The 19,518-nt window shown below is 36.7% G+C and overlaps 1 protein-coding gene across 2 annotated transcripts in view; it reads right to left on the bottom strand.

Annotated features, from left to right (window-relative positions):
* Nucleotides 1-6,130: 6,130 nt before the first annotated feature.
* The window catches only part of LOC100329043 (neuropeptide receptor 7), a 55,266-nt gene continuing 41,878 nt past the window's right edge, over nucleotides 6,131-19,518 (bottom strand). For both annotated transcript variants that reach the window (XM_078010249.2, XM_002730977.2), the window contains exon 2: nucleotides 6,131-9,169. In XM_078010249.2, coding sequence (XP_077866375.1) covers nucleotides 7,907-9,103 — 1,197 coding nt within the window. In that variant the 5' untranslated portion in view covers nucleotides 9,104-9,169 and the 3' untranslated portion in view covers nucleotides 6,131-7,906. The remainder of the gene's footprint in view (nucleotides 9,170-19,518) is intronic.

Here is a 19,518-nt window from a genome sequence, read left to right as displayed (position 1 = left end):
TAAATAGTAGACTTAATGGTTATTTCATACATACGTTAGAGGCAACACTATTGTAATGGCTTGAGTGTACATACAAATTAAACTAATTACTTGTGTTTTATTGCTGCTTGTATTCAGTACTTACTTTCCCTTGCCTTTTTTTCCAGCGTCTCTTTGCGAACCTTCCAGCCATATATGCTTTCCAACATATTTGTAAGTATCATGGCTTTATGAATGTTATAAACCAGCAAAATTGCATATTTATCATCCCCCAACATATGCTACGATCGATTTATTTAACTTTAGATCCCAAATTTTAAATTCATTCAAAACGAAATACTTTTCTTTTGACATATTTATGATAGTTTTGGCTTCAGTGTGAATGAGTGATTCCGATTAATTAAAAAACAAATTATTTCATTATGTTAATGGCTAATATAAACTAATCTGTTATTTTATTTCATGGAGTGTTCTAAGGAGATTGATCATTTAAAACCTGAATATTAAAATATTACTACAAATACGTCATTACATGCTACATACATATGTAAATTCCCAATTCATGTTAACATATTTATTGTAGTTAAGTCAAATGAATAAATGAACAAAAGTTGTATTGTAACCATGAATATTATCGTCTTATCCTAAATCGTCCAATTTAATCTGTTTTTTAATTAATTTCTTTTGCATATATGACACTTCTTTGTTTGCCCTTGTGTAAATAAATGCTGGAATGTGCATGATTGGAATACGTAGCGTATTGACGCCGAAACGACCATTTTGGATTTGTGTTAATTAGAAAAAAAAAATGCTCGAGGGTGACGGAGTTATATCTAGCGGATTCCGATTCAGGACACCCTGGAGACTGTATATCAACCAAAACGCCTTGTATACAGCTTATTGCAAAGAATTCCCATCTGGCGACAAGATTATTCGGCTCTGTCTACACAGCAATGATTCACAAATGGATTGTTCATCCAATCTCCCTATCTTATTAAACTTTTATATTTATGCCATAATTTCAACGGGAGAATTGAGTAAGACTTGTATATTATATATTACAGCAATATCTACTTACATTCAACAAATGATGAGTAAAATGTGCTATCGGGGATATATACATACTAATGCAGTGTGTAGACTATTCTTTCGTGTCAGTTACACAACTGGCGTCTCCATGAATTGGATACTTCTGTAGTTTACCGCAAATTTTAACCCACGGCGTCTCACAAGTTTCCAAAAAACAATTGTCAATTGTTCATGAATTCGCAGAATTATCTGGGTAACTTGAATAAATACAAAATGGCGACGTTCGCTCTAAGCTGAATGAAGTTAATGGCGTAAGCTGCGCATGGACTCAATTCATGATCATATGTCGAGATACAATTCGTTTTTTGTGATTGTATTTGTTTTACTCTAAGACAAAAAAATGTACCGCTGTAAATAAATTTATATTAATCGACTCTTGGTATATATCGAACAATTCTTGTAACCTGGACCGTTAATCTACCAAGAATAAATTTAAAGTTACTTAAACATTTTAAAACGTTTAATTTTTTTAATTGAGTTTCATTGTGGCTTATGGGAGATCGTAACGATGGTCTTAGCAATAACATTATTAAATCGTTTAATTGATGAATTCCCAAACCACCATTAAAGGCATTGATAAATCATTGAACATATGTGCATCTTCATTGAGAGACCTATACCTATATATATATATATATATATATATATATATATATATATATATATATATATATATATATATATATATATATATATATATATATATATATATATATATATATATATATATATATATATATATATAAAACCCCGCCGTCGACGCCGAACGTGGTATTTAAAACTCTCCTGACATGTCCGTGAAGGTTCGACGTACTTGCCTTTGGTATTAAGTGTGGGACAATTCAATCGAGTGAAGATAACATCACCAATGTTCTCGCATAGTATACAGTCGAGTTTAGTGGATGTGTATACTTGTTTTAACGATCCCGACGCTCCTTTAGGTTACTCCCCATACGCCATTTAGGTTAATGCCTCCGGCAGAGTGCAGCGCAATATCTAGTGCTTTATTGATTACCATTTCCCGAGATGATATCTTCTTTGTCTGAGATGGCAGCCTTAGAATCGTGACCCTATATTGCGAGATGCAGCTGCAGAGAACGACCATGTTTGCGTGCTATCAGGAAAGTAAGGCTTCGTTAGATTTAGATTTACTGACGACACTGGCAGTGCATCCAACGGATGATTATTTTGGTTTAAAGAGTATTTAGAGAGTTAGATACAATAAATCTTGTCGACAGACTGGGTATGGTCCCGAACAAACAATATGTCCAACACCCGTGGCCACTCGAAAAGATTGTTTTCCATCACAAATATTTCATACCGAGTATAAAAACAAACAAAGCTTGATGACTTGTGTTTAAATCAACTGCTATATAATACTTTTGCAACAAAAACTTATTTTTCGCTCTTAGGGAGAAATGTCTTAATGTCTAAGCTGAATATTGTATCTATAAGCGGATCCACACATGTATTATTATATATTCATGAGTTTTACACTTAAACAATCACGTGAAAAAAATAACGTTTTCTCTACAATGGGAATTGGCAAGTTGTTTTCTAAGACATGAGTGAATGGCGCACTTCCACGTCGTGGTACGTACGACATTGTTCAAATATAAAAATAGGTAATTATTGGTCATGACTGATACGCATTTAAAACATAAATGCTCGTGGCTGTTATTTTGATATGGAAACTGTCATGAAAACGCGCATGATATCAGGCATATACATGTTATACATGTTAACTCATTAAAGGAAGCTCTCGCCAAATTTTGCTCAACTGAGCATGTTACTGCGCACATGTGTTACGGAAGCAAACTTCCCATTGTATATGTTGCAAATTCAGGTCTTTTTTAAAATTGTTTTTTCAATATTAGTAACATTATTCATATAAAGATATAAGGAATTACTTTCACCATGGAAACCAGTGTAAAAACGCTACTTTCACCATTTGCAAGATATTTTTTTACTTGAAAGTTATCCGGTCCGTTTTTTTTCTCAATTTCTGTATCAAAGGTTGAGCCAAACTATTTTACGAAAATGCGCATTTACGAGTGTATTGACACGCACTGGACACACCAGACACCGTATCCTGATATTTCAGGCTGTGTCACTCAAACATTCTGTTTTGACAACTTTGCCATTTAGTATACTGTACAATACTTTATTTTAGCTGGAGTTAATTTTCACTGATTTTTGACAAGTTTAATGTAAAATATACTAAAAAAGGTACATTCGCTGGATTTTATTTTCACTGAATCATTCCTTCAGCGAAAATAGCGAAAATTAATTCCAAGCAAAAATAAAGTATTCTACAGTATTACAATTTATACGATTGAATGAATTACATTGTATGTTCCTGTTTTCTTGACGTCTCCTGTTGAGGTTGGTTTGATCCAACTTGTTCTAATCGCTTAACAATCTCCAGTCGCGCATGGCAAACCGGTGAGCAACCCAGCTGGCAATGTTGTTGTTTTTTGTGTTCGGAACAATATGGCGATGACAGTGACCAGTGATAACAGTCATTAAAAGTATGGCATATTTATCTTCAATTCAGCCCGAGGTTCTTTTAAAATATGTGTTATTATACACCCGGCAGCATAAACAGCGTGATTGCGTTGGATATTGGACGACAAACGTCATTATTTCACGTATCCACTTTGCAGCCGCGGCTCGAGGGCACGAATGACGTCTGTAGCAAAAACATTGGTATCTCGTTGTTAACGCTATTGTGCACACAATTTGATCGCTCGTGATTTCTTGTGTAATTTGATATATCTTAGACAATACGAGCAGTGCTACAGTCACTGTTTAGTGGGAAAGTTTACGTGGGAAAATACCGTATCAGTTTAAACACAGATGTGTGTACAATGCGGGCAATATACTTTTAGCCGCGATAGTGTGGGATTATTGGAATGGACAAGAATGCAAACGTGCTTACTAATGTCAATTCTATAAATATATCATGTTCTGTTTTCAAATTAGTGAATGAGCAGCGGTCTGTTTAGCGTGCATATTTAAATCTTGAAATCATGGAGGCAAATCGCCATCGAGTTGAAAGCATTGATATATTTTGCTAGCACTGTTTTTTCGTAGCTTCCGCATCTGATGTATTAAGCCTATGCTTTTTTTAAAGTAACGTCCCAGTCTATACTAGTTCACTTGGTGATATCATGGAGGTAATTATTACCTCCATGGTGATATGCTAATCTGTGTAAATTTCATTGCATTTAGGCACCCGATACAATTTGGTACTATCTTGATCAAATAATTTGCACATGAAGTTGGTGCATATGCAAATTTTGCATTTGTATACATATATCTGGTTAATTAAAATAATAATACATTGTATAGCAGTAAAATGGTGCTAATACACGTAATACGATACATCGTATCCGTAAAAAGACATGAATAACACTCGTATTCTGGCAGCGACTGCACGTTTGAAGATTCGTTTAGTAATATACCCGCATATGACGTGATAAGGCAACGTTCACACTGCTGATATGAAATGTGACACCGTTTTATCACTGATCCTGGCTATATCCCACAACACTTAATGATGTCACGAACGGTGCTCGGGTTATCTTCGTGACTGTGTTATTCAGTCACGCTGGGATGCTGCAATCCATGACTGCTGGTGGCTAGATATACATCAAACACATCTCTGTTTGACATACGCGACTCATATACTCTGACCAATACCATTTCTGTATAGCACTCTCAGGTGATTTTAGTTGAAAGTCATTGACCCACTCAACTGTATATTCCCAATAACTTTTAGTTGGTGTAATCTTTTGCAATTCCCTGGGGAGGTCATACGGACAATTACTCGTAATGCGATGAAGTAAGCGTTGCATATCACGACAAACAAGGTGCCTTCGCCGGATACACGACTGGACAATTTGTGAGCATTTGACGATGTGGTTGGCGATTAACTTTAAGTGTGTATTCGTGTCGGAAATATAACCAGTTATTATATGCCAAGATTATAAACATCCAGGATATTATGCGGCCAAGTGAAGCGTATGTTTACCGTTATCGCTTGTACGGACCGTTGCTAGGAAAAGAACGTCTGTTCCAGATTGCGGTGTTCGCAAATGTTCGGATGGAACGGTGATATGAGTGATTAATTTGAAGAGTAAAATTTATGTATAATCATCTGAGAAGCTTGCAATACAAAATACAGCAGCATGAATATGAGCGTCGGCCAAATAATTTTCTGCGCATGTGTACAAGCGCCCGTAATCGACTATAAAAGGTTATTCGCGGAAAATAAAAAAAAAATCGTTCGAGTGCGATAATTAGCCACAAATTATATCTTTATCATATGTGCAACGTTGTGAGTAAAAAAAAAAAAACTGACCACAGATAAATGGGCGAGAGAGGAAAGAACAGGGCCGAGACCTGTTTAAATGGAGACAAGTACAGTGTGCGTACTTTGAGAATTGCACTCTTTACTCTGTTGCCATAGAACGTTCAAAGTAAACAAGACGTCATCGTGCTGACTTCTGCACTATTAGCGTTCTTGGTTTGTGCCGAAAACGAGTCACAATTTAACCGGAGTCGAAAAATAACACAGGGTAATAGTATAGCGTGATGTAGATTAAATACCGCTAAATATTACCGGAGCTGAGATTGAGTCAATGTGTTATATTAAATATGAGGGGTTGTCTCATATGTCACACTCGTAATATCAGGCACGATTCATTGAATAAAACTCAAATGAGGATTTCGATAGAAAGCTCATAAAACCGAAGGTCGTGCTAAAAAATTAAAAGAAGTAATTTGCACTTCTATTAATACTGTTCGAAATAGTAGTTATCGTATTATTATCGTATCTCATATGCCTCGGTGTTGGGTTTTCGTTGAGTCTGTCCACGTTCGCTCAATTTATTATATTACATATTTGATGCAGAGTGGGTAATTGGCGGCAACGTGTGCTATGGCATAATCCATTGCATTATTATATAGTTTTGTCAATTTCTGCTCACCTTGTCGATTGTCGTTTTGAAGTACGCGCTGTATTTGAAGATGAAAAAAAACAATATGCGAAAATCACTAAAATGTCAGAATACATACATTTATTTAGAAAGATATAATTTCCATTATAATAAATTAGTCACAAACTAACTATTAGGTAAAATTGAAATTAGTTGTTACTGCAAAAAATGAATATTGAAATGTACTAATCGCCGCAGTCAGTCAGTCAGCCAATCAGCCAGTCAGAAACATATGGCACTTACAATTACGTCATATGATCTATTGCGGCCATTGTGCTTGTGGTTTTTAACGTCGAGACGTGTCTAGATAATAGAACATTTGTTCGGAAAACCAACGAAAACGCCACTTTCGTATTGGCTATAACTGTCCATAATTATGTGAATGTGCCAAACGTTAGAAGTCATAGTGCAATTGACAAACATCGCATGCGCATGCGTCATTCTATATCAAATATATACATTACTATAGCAAGCAATGAACATTACCATCATTGAGAACACCATATATGGGAATATAAATGTATATTTAAATTTGTTGTTCCGGGATAATCCGATTAAACACAAACGCCCACAACGTAAACACATTTGTAATATTGTATATTGGGTGCGATTCACTCGATTGCTCCAACAATATTTTGTTGTTTAACGCCCTAGTTTATAACTTTCACACCGAGTATATTAGCATATGCAATTTACAAGGCGGCAATAGAGCTTCCATGCCGTTAACGAATAGCCGCGCTCTAACGTGGCTTCGTTGTACAGGGCTAATACGTGTCGCTGGCATGTATGGATAGCGAAGATGTGATACTATTTGGTCTATCATCTGTGATACCAGCAGCTATATAGGCAATACGTGTTGTCCAGTGGATTAATCACACTAAGATAAACGATTTGTAATTAAAGCGCCTCCCTGCAAGTAACTCATCTCCCAGATGATATTTTGCGAGCAAAATATTTCTGATTAACAGTATAGCGCCCTTTCTCAGTAACTGTCACTTTAAATATATTATGACTAAGACGTAAGATAATAATCCTATAATCTCGCTATAGTCTCCTTAGAACATGTTTACATCCGGGACAACTCTCCTACCCATAATGCACTAATACAATAATGCACGAACAACCAGATTTTTAGAAAAACAATAGTTGTGATAAAACTAAACAAATAGATGCACACTAAATTTACAAAATTAGCTACATGAAACAGCGACTTGTTTGGTTTTTCAGAATACGAAATATAGAAATATTTTTTTTACTCATATTGAAACTGTAAATATTATACATATATCCAGTGTATGACGTGTTGAGGTGGTAATTTGGCACCGACAATTCGTCTTGCTTACGCATGAAAAATATATTGATGATCTGTCTGTGTTATTATACACAGTATGTTCCGTATATCTTCTTTACGACTAAACAATAAAATACATACAACATATATTAAAGAAAGAAATATTGACTTTGCGTAATCAACATGGACGAGCACTCTTTCTCCTCCGTTGAGAACTAATAAAGAAAACTTTTTTTGTGTGTAAATGCAAATGTTTATACAATTTCTCAATTTATGGTCAACAAACAATATTGATATATGTATGTTTGAGACAGACAGCGTTGTTACTATGACAAAAAGTTGAACAAGCAACATGTTTCGTCAATTTAATGCAAACTATACAATATAGTACTCTTTGGAAAAAAACACTCTGGTTTGTTTTGCAGATGACCACATGCTACCTGATTTAGATAGTGTGGTATAACTGTCTATCGTAGATAGGCTACCGTTAATTCCATGCAGACAGACGTGTGACTTGTGAATATAATTCAACAAGTGCACGTTCTCAGACAGAGTAAATTATTGTTCGTTGCGTGGTGCGACTGACCATGTCACGACTTGACGAGTATCGCATGTTGGTATGTTCGCGGTATTTCCTCGCCATCATTTTCTTGCGATGTTTGGATTTAAAACAGCACAAGATGTATTTCTTGTAATATGTCTTGAACGTGTTACTCAGAAAATAAAGAGCCAGGGGATTCACACAGGAATTAGCATACGCCATAACGGTACCTAAAAACTTGAAGAACATCATTCCGTACGTCTGCATGTAGGTCGTGTCTGGACTGAAAACTAGCATTATGTTAAACAAGTGATGGGGCAACCAACATATGCCGAAGATAAGTACAAATACAAGCACGACTTTAGCCAGCCGTTTTCTGGCTTTCAGTTGTTTGGTATCGTTACGTCGATTTTCCCCGATAAGGTGTTTTGAGCTCTGTATAAGCTTGATGGCTATGAGTACGTAGTATACACTGATGATGCTAAGAGGTACGAGGTATAACACGATGGCCATGGCCGCTGTATGTCCTTTTGTAACCAAGGTCATGTACATCGGAATAGCTTGGCAATAATAGACTGTTGAGTTATTGGGGAAGTAGAATGGAACCACCGTTGCTAGCACTAGAGTCGGTATACCCAGCGCAATGGCGAACAACCAAATAAGTATGGCTACTGTGTATGTACGTTGCATCATGTCCGTTGCCTTCTTGTTGATTGGGTTGACGATAGCGTGGTAGCGATCGGCGCTCAACGCCGTCAGCGTAAACACAGAAACGCCGGTACTGGCCACCTGAACGCAGTTTATGACCTTGCACATTCCTTCACCGAGCGGCCACGATGTAGTCATATAGGTAATGGCGTTGAAAGGTACGAATACAAACAGTAGTAGAAGGTCTCCCATAGCCAGGCTTGCTATGAATATATTGGGTACGCTTCGCATGGGTGGGTTACAGAGAACTATCCGCACTAACGTACCATTACCGATCACACCGACGAAAAAAATGAGCGCAAATATAGCCGGGATGATAATTGACTCGACGCCAAGACCTTCAAAGAAGTATTCGTATTCGTAAGTATCGTTGAATGTCACATTCCAATCGCAGCAGAATTGTTGACTGCCATTGACGTAGGTAATACCTAGACCCTCTCCGTCTCGCGTCATATTGGCGAATGGTAAATCTGGCACATAATTCTGCGTCATGGTGATGTGAAAGAAATGGATCGGTATACGGTACTATTTCAATTCAAGGATACGTCGATGAGGTTCCTGCAAAAAAGACACATATAAACACGTTTAGTTGAATCGTTGACCTTAATCACAAATTGGTCTCATAAACACGCTAATTGATTACAGCAACCGTTAATGTTAATGTTTCTTATATCAAATCACGATGTAATAATACGAGATTTGAATTCAGTACACCATATCTCACGTACATACTAGAAACATTGATAGCAGGAATTGAGTCTGGAAGTGACGTGTCTGCATCTTGCGTGCGCGTGAAGAGAACTAAATTTGTCTGTAGGGTACATTTTTTATAAAAAAAAATCATTGGCGCATAAACTGAATAATATCGTCAAAAGAAAGTGTAAATCGACGAAACTGATAAGAATACAAGTTTATGCGAGTATCGGTCAAGGAACTTTCGCTTTGATAGCCGTACTGCCCAGTACTTAGCGTTAAAACAATAGTAGAAATATTGCATGGAATAACACTTCTTTCAATGGTTATGCAATGAAACCTACAGTGTAATTGGAAATGAATATATACTATATATTTTACGGTATATGGAGTTATTTGTAATATAATAGACATTTGTATTCTCCACATATAAATAATTCATTTATTCCGACTTTTTTTGTTGCTAAGACACCTGTGGGCGTAGTATTGACATTATAGTTCTTGAAGTACAATTCAACTTACAAACACTTTTCACTCATATCTTGAAAAAATAAAAATGAAATCCTAATTTACGTATAACGTCATTAGCCTAATGAGTACAGTTCTAAAAGGTGTGTTATAAAATAGTATTAGTTTGACTACTGTACTCAGCCATTGATTATGTAGGCGACGCACGTGCACTGGACTAAGTTATATGTACCCTATAACTTGAATACGGGTGAATGTACATGTTCAATGACGTCATTCGTCATCGAATGGCGAATCGTATTGGTGGCCTTGTACAATCAAATGATTGACACGAGAGTGGAGGGTGATTGAACGATTGGTGCTGATTAATTGTCCACAATTCTCTGGTCTCAATTCTACTTGCTGTTGCCCCAAATCAGTTTCGAAATATATGCTTTCTCACGTACACGATAAACAGTCGTGACAATACAGATGTGCAGCGTTCAACCATTGCCGTTAGAATTCCTGTAAACGACAGTAACTATATAGTGGCTATCTAGTGCGTAATCACTGCATGTGTCACGTGACAACAGTGTAGATAATACAGACACCCGGCCATAAAACCTTATTTACCAAATGATTAAAGATATGTCACTACATACATAGATTCTGAGAGATGAACGTGACAAGCTGTCAACAATATCGAGAATGGCTTGATTTTTGCGCCAACAAAAAAATATTGGTTAAATATTATGAACAAAATTGTTGGTGACCTCTTTTCACAAAAATAAAGATGATTTCCGAATTAATACGTATTGTGAATTATTTTGAATCCGTCAAAATACTGGATATTGGGATGCATTTTTATTTTGTTCTACATTCAACCGTATTTTCGTGGTTAGGGTTTCAACAAATGCAGCCACAAATCATAATATTTGTATTTGACAATTTCAAAACAATTCTGCCACAATTCCCGCTCCCCGAACTGATAGCGTCTGCGCGTTTATCGCGGGTGCGCTTGCGCTACATTCAGCAGGCGCACACGTGATGATAAAATAAATGCGATATTAACTATTACTTGTCTCTTTATCTTCAGTTATAGAGTAATATTTTTCATATTTTAGGAGGTATTTAGTTAAAAAACTATGTCACGGTGATATTTACTCAACGAAACACACACGTATCACTGTCTCTTTTCAGTTCATTTTCTCTAAAACAAATCCACGTTTTTCAGTTGTAATGCTGTAGAATATTTTATTTTTGCTTGGAATTTATTTACGCTATTTTCGCTGAAGGGATGATTCCGTGAAAATAAAATCCAGCGAATATACTTTGATTCCTATATTTCACATTAAACTTATCAAAAATCAGTGTAAATAAATTCCATAAAAAAAGCCCAAAAAGCCTTTTCAGCGAAAATTAATTCCAGCGAAAATAAAGTATTTCACAATATATATTTTGTTCTGCCTGCATATTTCGTACAACCCACACTCACTCCGCTGTCTTTTAAAAACTTACTTTTCCCGGGGGTTGCATGTCTATTGTTATTTTGACTTTTCGTATTCCTGTTCTACTCTCACCCGTTGCCCAGTTGGTTACGAATGAGCAAATAGAATTTCATCGCGCCCGTCCGTAATTTGGGAATGGGGAATTGACGTATAATATTTTAAAATTATTTCTTTCAATTTCTAGTGAAAGGTACGTGTAGTAAATTGTACGGAAACATTCTTTATAAAAGAAGATACACCTATTAAAAGGTAAAAACACCAGCTAGGTAAATTAATGCCAACAATTCACGTGCCGTTTGTCAGTGTGTTCTACTGCAACCGGAGAGTTTCTAATAGCTCATTTTTACTCTTCAAAGGGTAAACAGTTGTAACCACAAAGTGCTTACAAATAAATCAACCTGACTTGTACATTTAAAGTATGACACGACCAAATTTTACTGACATAAACTGTGTGAATTAAAAACAAAGAACTCACCCAGCTGTGACTAAGCCGTGGAAATAAATGGTGAAATTGTAAAATTGAATTAAATATATTTAGTATGTCATGCGTATTTATGCTGCAGCTGATGGTAACATAACATTTATCTTGTTTCTTTTTGTTTACTAGTCTCTCTATGAGTTATCGGTGTTTTCACACGTTGTGTCAATAAATCACGCACTTCGCTGATTTTTGTAAAGTACTGTAAAATCTTTTATTTTCGCTTGTAATTTTTGCTAAAGGGATGATTCGATGAAAATACAGTCCAGGGAATATACCCGCTCTCTATATTTTTCAATTAACCTCGTCAACAATCAGTGATAATAAATTCCACACAAAACACCCAAAAAGTCTTTTCAGTTAAAATCAATTGCAGCTAAAATAAATTATTTTACAGTAATCCCGATGACGACGAGAACGTGACGTCATGTACTACTCCGGAATAGTAGCTACGCGGCGTGATTAAATCGGATATGTATATTATTGATGAATAACAGTTCTTGTACCTCACCATCGTAGATGACATTCTACGTGGAAGTAACGCGATTTACTCGATCCAGCATTTTACGGAAAACAAATAGTAAAACGCATCCAATTGGTGATTGTCCGCCCTCTACGATAAGTGGCGACGTCGTCATAAAACATGCTGCCAATTATCCTTTTAAGTAGTTTCGAAAGTGGAAATAATTATAACAAACCCAACTATCGAACGTTGAACACAATTTACAAGTCCAAGCACACAAAACAAGCAAAGGGAAGGAAGATACGTGAACCCCGTGGTATACATGATTGATTGATTATTGTTATTATATTCGATTAAGAGTTCTATGTTGATTAATGTACGAATTAAATGTCGCAGTGCTGATAATTGTTTCTCTCCAGTCGCCCTGTAGTATCAGTGATTGATTTAGAAAAACTCCTGGAGCCAGACGCAAATGAATTACCCAGCAAACTAGTGAGATAAAACCCAAAGTTTACACAGTCTTGTCAGTAGCTTTGTTTTGACTCTAGGAACGGTACACGTGTGCTTGAAACTATATTATATGACGCATTGTTTCTGCACTGATTCCTCCACACGTACGGGTAATTTGGTTGTATCTTGATTACATTACATTACATTAAATTCATTACACTACATTACATTTTTCGACAAAATTTATGTTTGAAATTAGTTACTTGCTACCATACGATACTATGAGGTTATTACGCGGATACCTCAAAGTATGCGCGGAAACAGTACAGCGGAAGTATCGACCGACGCGCAGCGGAGGTCGATGCGACAGCGTACTGTCCAAGGATACATCATGGGAATGCCGAAATAAAAAAAAAGTTTAGAACAGAATCAGCGAACTTTTTTGTGTGGAGTCCGGTCAAACCCTGATGGCAACAATGTTAGTTTTTAATAATAGAGGACGTTTACGAGCATAATCATTCCATATTTGGAATTTGTATTACCTATTATGGTAGGATGAAAATACCCCATAAAATACAGCAAAATTATGGCACGCTGTAACTTATGGCGTTACGGTGACAGATGTATAACAATGTCATTCAATTCGTTCTTAACCGAAGAAAAAGTGAACGTGACGTTAAAGGGCGGTGATCATCGCAAACCCAACTATAGACAAACAATGTATTTTACACGCGTTGCGAACGTCGATATATGAGTCCCATATCGAAGAGAACGCGACGGAACGACCACCGCCCTTTAACTCTACCGGTTGCATCTAAAAAATACTGAACGGGGGGCCTCATTTGCATATGTTTCATTCAACCTTTTATTGGTTTTATCGAATTTGCCTTTGTGAAATAACCACAGTGTTCTAACCTTTTCTATATCAGACATTCTCAAAAGGCAATATACATTCTTACAATAGAATTCGCACCGGCTTTTGTCAATTGATTATATATATATCTTTTATATTAATTCTATTGTTCTAAGCGGTACACCTGTGCGCAGTAAATGTTTTTTTTCGCATGTACCTAATTCTGCTTCCCTATATGGATGTCCATGCCGTGTTCAAAGCTGTCTGCCTTCGATGTTTCGTAATGATTTAGTCTGAGAAAGAAGTCACAAAATAAGCTGCATTTGAGCGACAATCGCTTTAGCAGTTCCCACTACTAAATGCCTACGAAAAGATTTTGACATCGCAAAGTTGACTTTCTTGTCAGAATCTTGTGAGTTATGATTTGCTGATTATATCCGTGGAAGTTTGTGACGAGAGCTAGGCTATGGTTTTAAACGTATATGAAACAATGCATAGTAATCGCCAGACTGTTCAACTTCTCATTACTCTATTGGCATTGTAACTTCTGAATTCATAATATCCGGGGAATCCCCATGCGACAAAAATACCATTTCTGACCGAAGTCATTTTCAATATAAATATTCATTATATTTATTGATGAATTCGTTTCGTTTTTGGCAATGATAGTGCACCGGGTAGATCAACTTGGGAGCACTAAAACGAGTGACATAGTGGAAACTGTTTATAACTTCTAGCTGGCGTTATTGTCGGTATAAGATTCATCGTTACTAACGGCTTTGTAGAATTCTGACCTTGAAACTCATTTCGTATGTGCACGATAGTCCAGTGAATATAATATAACCTCGTCGAATTGGCGTGCGTTAAATTCAAGAACACGAAGTAATAAGAAAAGCCGGTTTAATCACTAAACATTCGGGAACCGTTGTAACATTCACTGTAATATGAATTAACTGCAAATGACGTCATCAAAATAAGGCTGCATAACAAAGGTTACTGGGATTAATACTCTACATTTATGAGTATACACGCGCCTGGAATCAATAAGCTGGTGAGCGTATTCGTCGCGCTAACCCCGTGTTTCCAAACACACAACACGTAATGATTGTTACTTTGTATGCATATTTAAAATACTCACAGTAATAATTACTGTAATCTGAATTGCCATGATAATTGAATGCGCACGCTGTGTTTCGTGGTGTATATTTCTAATGGTCAACCTATATTTTTCCCGGTATTTTTGTTCCCGATGATCATTTCACTGCAATAATCGTATTAATTAAGGAGAGGGGGGGGGGGGCATACCGCTTCTAATAACTTATGTGAGCCATCACTTGGAGACGGTGGTTTTTACAAGCGATTTCGATTCACGTTAACATGCATAATACAAATATCCATCCAGGTAAAAATGTTACACTGCCATATTTGGCACTGTTATTATACCATGCATAAAATTTGCATGATTATATGCATTGTACGTACTAACTCGGTGGATGACGTGTCCAGAGGAAATGTATATTCAAGTTACTGAGTACCATACCAATGCCGTCATTTGTAATTTATCTTCAAACACATGTGTGAAATGAGCAAAAAATCGATCCGCAAATGGCACTCCCTTATTCATATCAGTAGAGAGTTTGAGCATTGTTTTATCTCTTTGTTGTTGATTTGTTGCACGTATTTTTCACCAGGTTACTGAACCCGACAAACCAGTATCGTATTTGCAAACAGATTGTTTTGTTTGCACCAAGTTCACGCACGAATTCCGACTAAAATCAAATTAAAATTTCAACTTTATTGATAATATTCGCAACTGTTTCGTATAAAGATGGGGAACGTGGTGAAAGCCTTTAATTTGATTTTATCAAGAATTTCATTCAGATTGTAGCTTGACCTATTCCCCTCCAATTGATAGGAACTATACCTGATGTAAAACAGAATAAGATGCATAAACATAAAAGATACCACGCACACCTGCGGCATCGTTAAGAGCTTTGGCCGAAGTGAATAGACTCCCACAGATAGAAGTGGGTCGGCTATAGTCACAGATTCTAAGACATCGGCAGCTGGTACATCGAACGACAATGCAAGGTCATATGCACTTTTGGGCAATTAATGCAATATGTTCGTGTAAATTGCGTCACTTCCGGTGTTTCCTCCGGTAATCAATAGTACCGGATATCCGACTACATGCGCAACAGCTCATTACAAATAGAGACGTTCGCTGTAGTTTAAGGGAATATTTCCGGTTACGTACCATCATTACCATAGCCGTTGAACTATCTGAAGGTACATGGAAAAACATTTGTGCTGATGTGAACAATCCAACTTGGTGTTGCGCTCACTCATGTGGGGGTGCATTTAAACACAGCGTATAATGGAAAATGACACGTCGAGCAACCAGTGGTAAAAGTTTCACCGGTAGAACAATGTAAATGCTTTATCCCATTTTCAAGGAGACTTCTTTTCATTAAATATCATTTCAGACAGAGTAAGTTGACACATTGTTATCGGAGTGATCTCTTTTGGCAACCAATATACAAAACACAGTTTACCATGTGATTGATTATAGCAGGTGTAGCGGGTAATTTTTTTGCGTTTTCATTATTAAAATCTCTGTGTATATTGCTTGAAAACTATCGAACAGCACATCAATAATTGATATGAAAGTTCTACCTCTTATAAGTAGGATTCTTTATTATATGCATAAATATGACGACTCGATGTCACTCGTATAAGATTCACTTCGTCGCAAATAAGAGCCGTTGGCATCACGAGCAATAAGAGTTGCCCTCGCCTATGCAAGTCTGTGGACACTTAAAAGTATGGCTCTAATAAAATAACCCAAATCTATGTTAGAATAGTCATACAATTTACAAATTTTGTTCCATCAGTTGCATGATTGCTCATTTTTTTAATAGATATATATAGTGTGATCAGTAGTTGAGACTGGAACTTCAATTTGTATCAATTGAAATGTTTATCTTCCTGACATGTTGCCTGTTCTGCTCCGTTAACAACTCGACTGTTAATGTCGTTACCTATGTGGCTACATTGCTTCTCCCGGACGTGACGTACGTGCAGGGGCGATTGATTTTTTTTTATAAAATCGCGCACGATGTCACGATTCACTCAATCACCACACCGACAGACAAACTATTTTCTGAAAGACAATTGTTTTTTTTTTTTAAATTCTTCCACGTCAACTCAATACTTGTGATCAAGATACATACAGTTAGGTAAATGAATGGATCACCTGTTTGACTCGCAATTGCTAAGTACGGCTGGCTGAATATTGTACGTAATGTTTACGGCAGTCTCGTCTAGTTGCCCTTCAGGGATAGCATCATCCTAAGTAGCGTGATTAACAATGTAATAATCTAGTACGTAGTTGACGCATGCGTGCGGCAGTTGTCTAGCACAAACAATCAAACAATACCATATATGGTATACTTTCATGTGATTACTATTTTGCGACCCTGTGGGTATTGTTGTTAATGCTCAAATCCCCGTGTTTTCTATATTATATATCAAACTACCATCGTAAAACATATAGCCACACTTGTATCATACAGTATATCGTACTGTTTCTGGTGGTAACATTGTAAACACACCGTATCTCTGGAATCCATGACTTTTCAAAGTTATCTTATCCTATCATGTACATGCTTTCAGTTGTGCAAACTAGGCGGATACGTTTGCTAAATTATTTTGATTTCTCTGTGTTTTCAATCCATAGCTATGTGAATTATACAGTCTGGTGGGTTGTCAGGTACGCGAACAACTGTTGCTTGATTGATGTGAACCACAAACATACAAGTTTATATCTAAAATATCTATGTATACATGTAAAAAAGTGGGTCATATCTGTGCACATATATACATACATATTAATTGTCTAAGTGAGTATCCCTTATTCCTAGATGGACAGCACTCCCTTGACGGCACTCAACAACTATTAAATAAAGCATGCATCGTAGACGTTTTCAACGACTCAGCTGTACGGCTTTAACGGACCCTCCATAAAACCTTTGCAGTGTGAATACTCAGTGTACACGTGATTCTGTCTATTTCCCTCGTGGATTATTGAACATTATGTAAACCGACTCAGCCACCACGGACCGTTGGCTTTGTTACACAAGTAAAAGCGATGCATTCAAATACATTTGCATCCCATTTTCCTGTCTATCATCGATTCTTTAGAAAGTGACTGAACATATACTCTTTCACTTCGTCTGTTCAAATGGTAATGCGTGTATCGATCAAACTATCTCTGAACCGATATTGATTCAACTAATTATGGAGGGTGTTCGATTGGCTACCTCTTGATTGATGAAAAACTTCTCTTCCCGTGTGATTGCCAGTGCAAACCTATTTGACCAGCACCGCCACCACAATGAAATTGCATTTCAGGCGTGTTTTCACCGCACGAATGGGTAACACATCCCAACCCACCTATACCTGAAAACGTGTGTGTTAACTGGTATATGCCGTACTGTTCGTATAGGCATGGGCAATCGATTCTGAATACGGTTAGGCTAAAATACATATGACATTACCTAATAACTGAAAAGGGGAGATTCTGCCTACACGTTTCAACGTGACAATTCTAGATTTAATTTGCCTTAACCCTACAGAACGCGATTTTTATTATCCTGGCAATCGACAGGACTGTCAGTTTGACGAATCGAGTAACATCTTAGTAACCGTTATTCCGCGATGAAATTATTTTCTTTTGTAAATTATAACTATTTCACCCTTGACAGTGCATTTACGGAAACATCACTGTCAGGTATCGATAAACTATTTTAAAACTTGTTTTCCAGTAGGAATAAATCAACATAAGATCCCCCTGATAACAAAAATACGCAAATGATGCGCGTAGTGAAAGTCTTGTGGAGTTTCACCACAAAATGGCAGCGTGTGGAGTTACTTTCGGTGTTTTGGCCGCAAGGGTTTCTGGGAATGATGTCTTGTTATTATATCAGCTTTAAATGTGTTATATTAAATTCTGTTCTGAATGTTATTTGACTATTTTATGATGTACATTATCACTATAAAACCTGAAATATATGTTTTTGTTTTTTTTCATTTCCAAAACCAGTAATTGTTACTCATGTATTCTGCATTAATGTTTTACTGTTATGAATGAAAAGGACGAAGTCTTCCACGCATTTTATACCTGCCAGTGTCGATGCCAGATGAATAACTCATTATTTAGTACTATTTAGTATTAATTGTTGTATACGTTTCTTTTTGACAATTAATAGCCCTTAACATCAAATCAGTAGTCAAATCAAAGCAAATATGACTGATCAAAATATGGCACAGTTTACATTGTTGGTTTGCTTCGGAAAACGGCTAGAAATGTCATTTTAGGTCGTTAACCTCTTTCCACTGCAACACACATCTCAAATGCTGCTGACGTATTCAGCGCGCCAAGACCCACAAACGTGATAATCAGATGATTGATGGTTGTAGGTTTAATCTAGAGTAAACAAACCTTTGTTTACAGTTCATTAAGAGTTCACACGACGGTAACAACCAGGGTTCGTATAACCATTTATTTGAGCATGGTAGATAAAAACCGTAACCTTGATAATTTAATATATGTGGCATGTTTATCCACCCACGCTAGTACGCACTAAAAGCGCCAAAACCGTCACGCAGCGCGTGTTCGAATTTCATGTAAGCAAATAACGTATTTAACACGCGTTGTATACGTCGCTATGGGCCCCATGTACAACATGGCGCCGTGCGTCAACTGTAGCGTTTTAATTCACGGAAGTGTATAAGTTCCTTAGGTTCATAACTCTAACCCGAAACTGTATATTGCCCTCTTGAGGACACGTAAAGTTATCTTGAAGGGCATATATTCTTATATTGGTGAAGTGGATAGTGTCAGGGTTATGTTTCAGTTTAAAAAAAACCGTTTCGATTCCCGAATTATTTCAAATGACCCCACGTCCACAGTCGAACATTCGATATTTCCGTGTCACGTACTTGATTCACTTC

This window comes from Saccoglossus kowalevskii, chromosome 11, assembly GCF_978046115.1.
Source record: "Saccoglossus kowalevskii chromosome 11, keSacKowa6.1, whole genome shotgun sequence".
Lineage (NCBI taxonomy): Eukaryota > Metazoa > Hemichordata > Enteropneusta > Harrimaniidae > Saccoglossus > Saccoglossus kowalevskii.
This window is presented reverse-complemented; position numbering and strand designations above follow the sequence as displayed.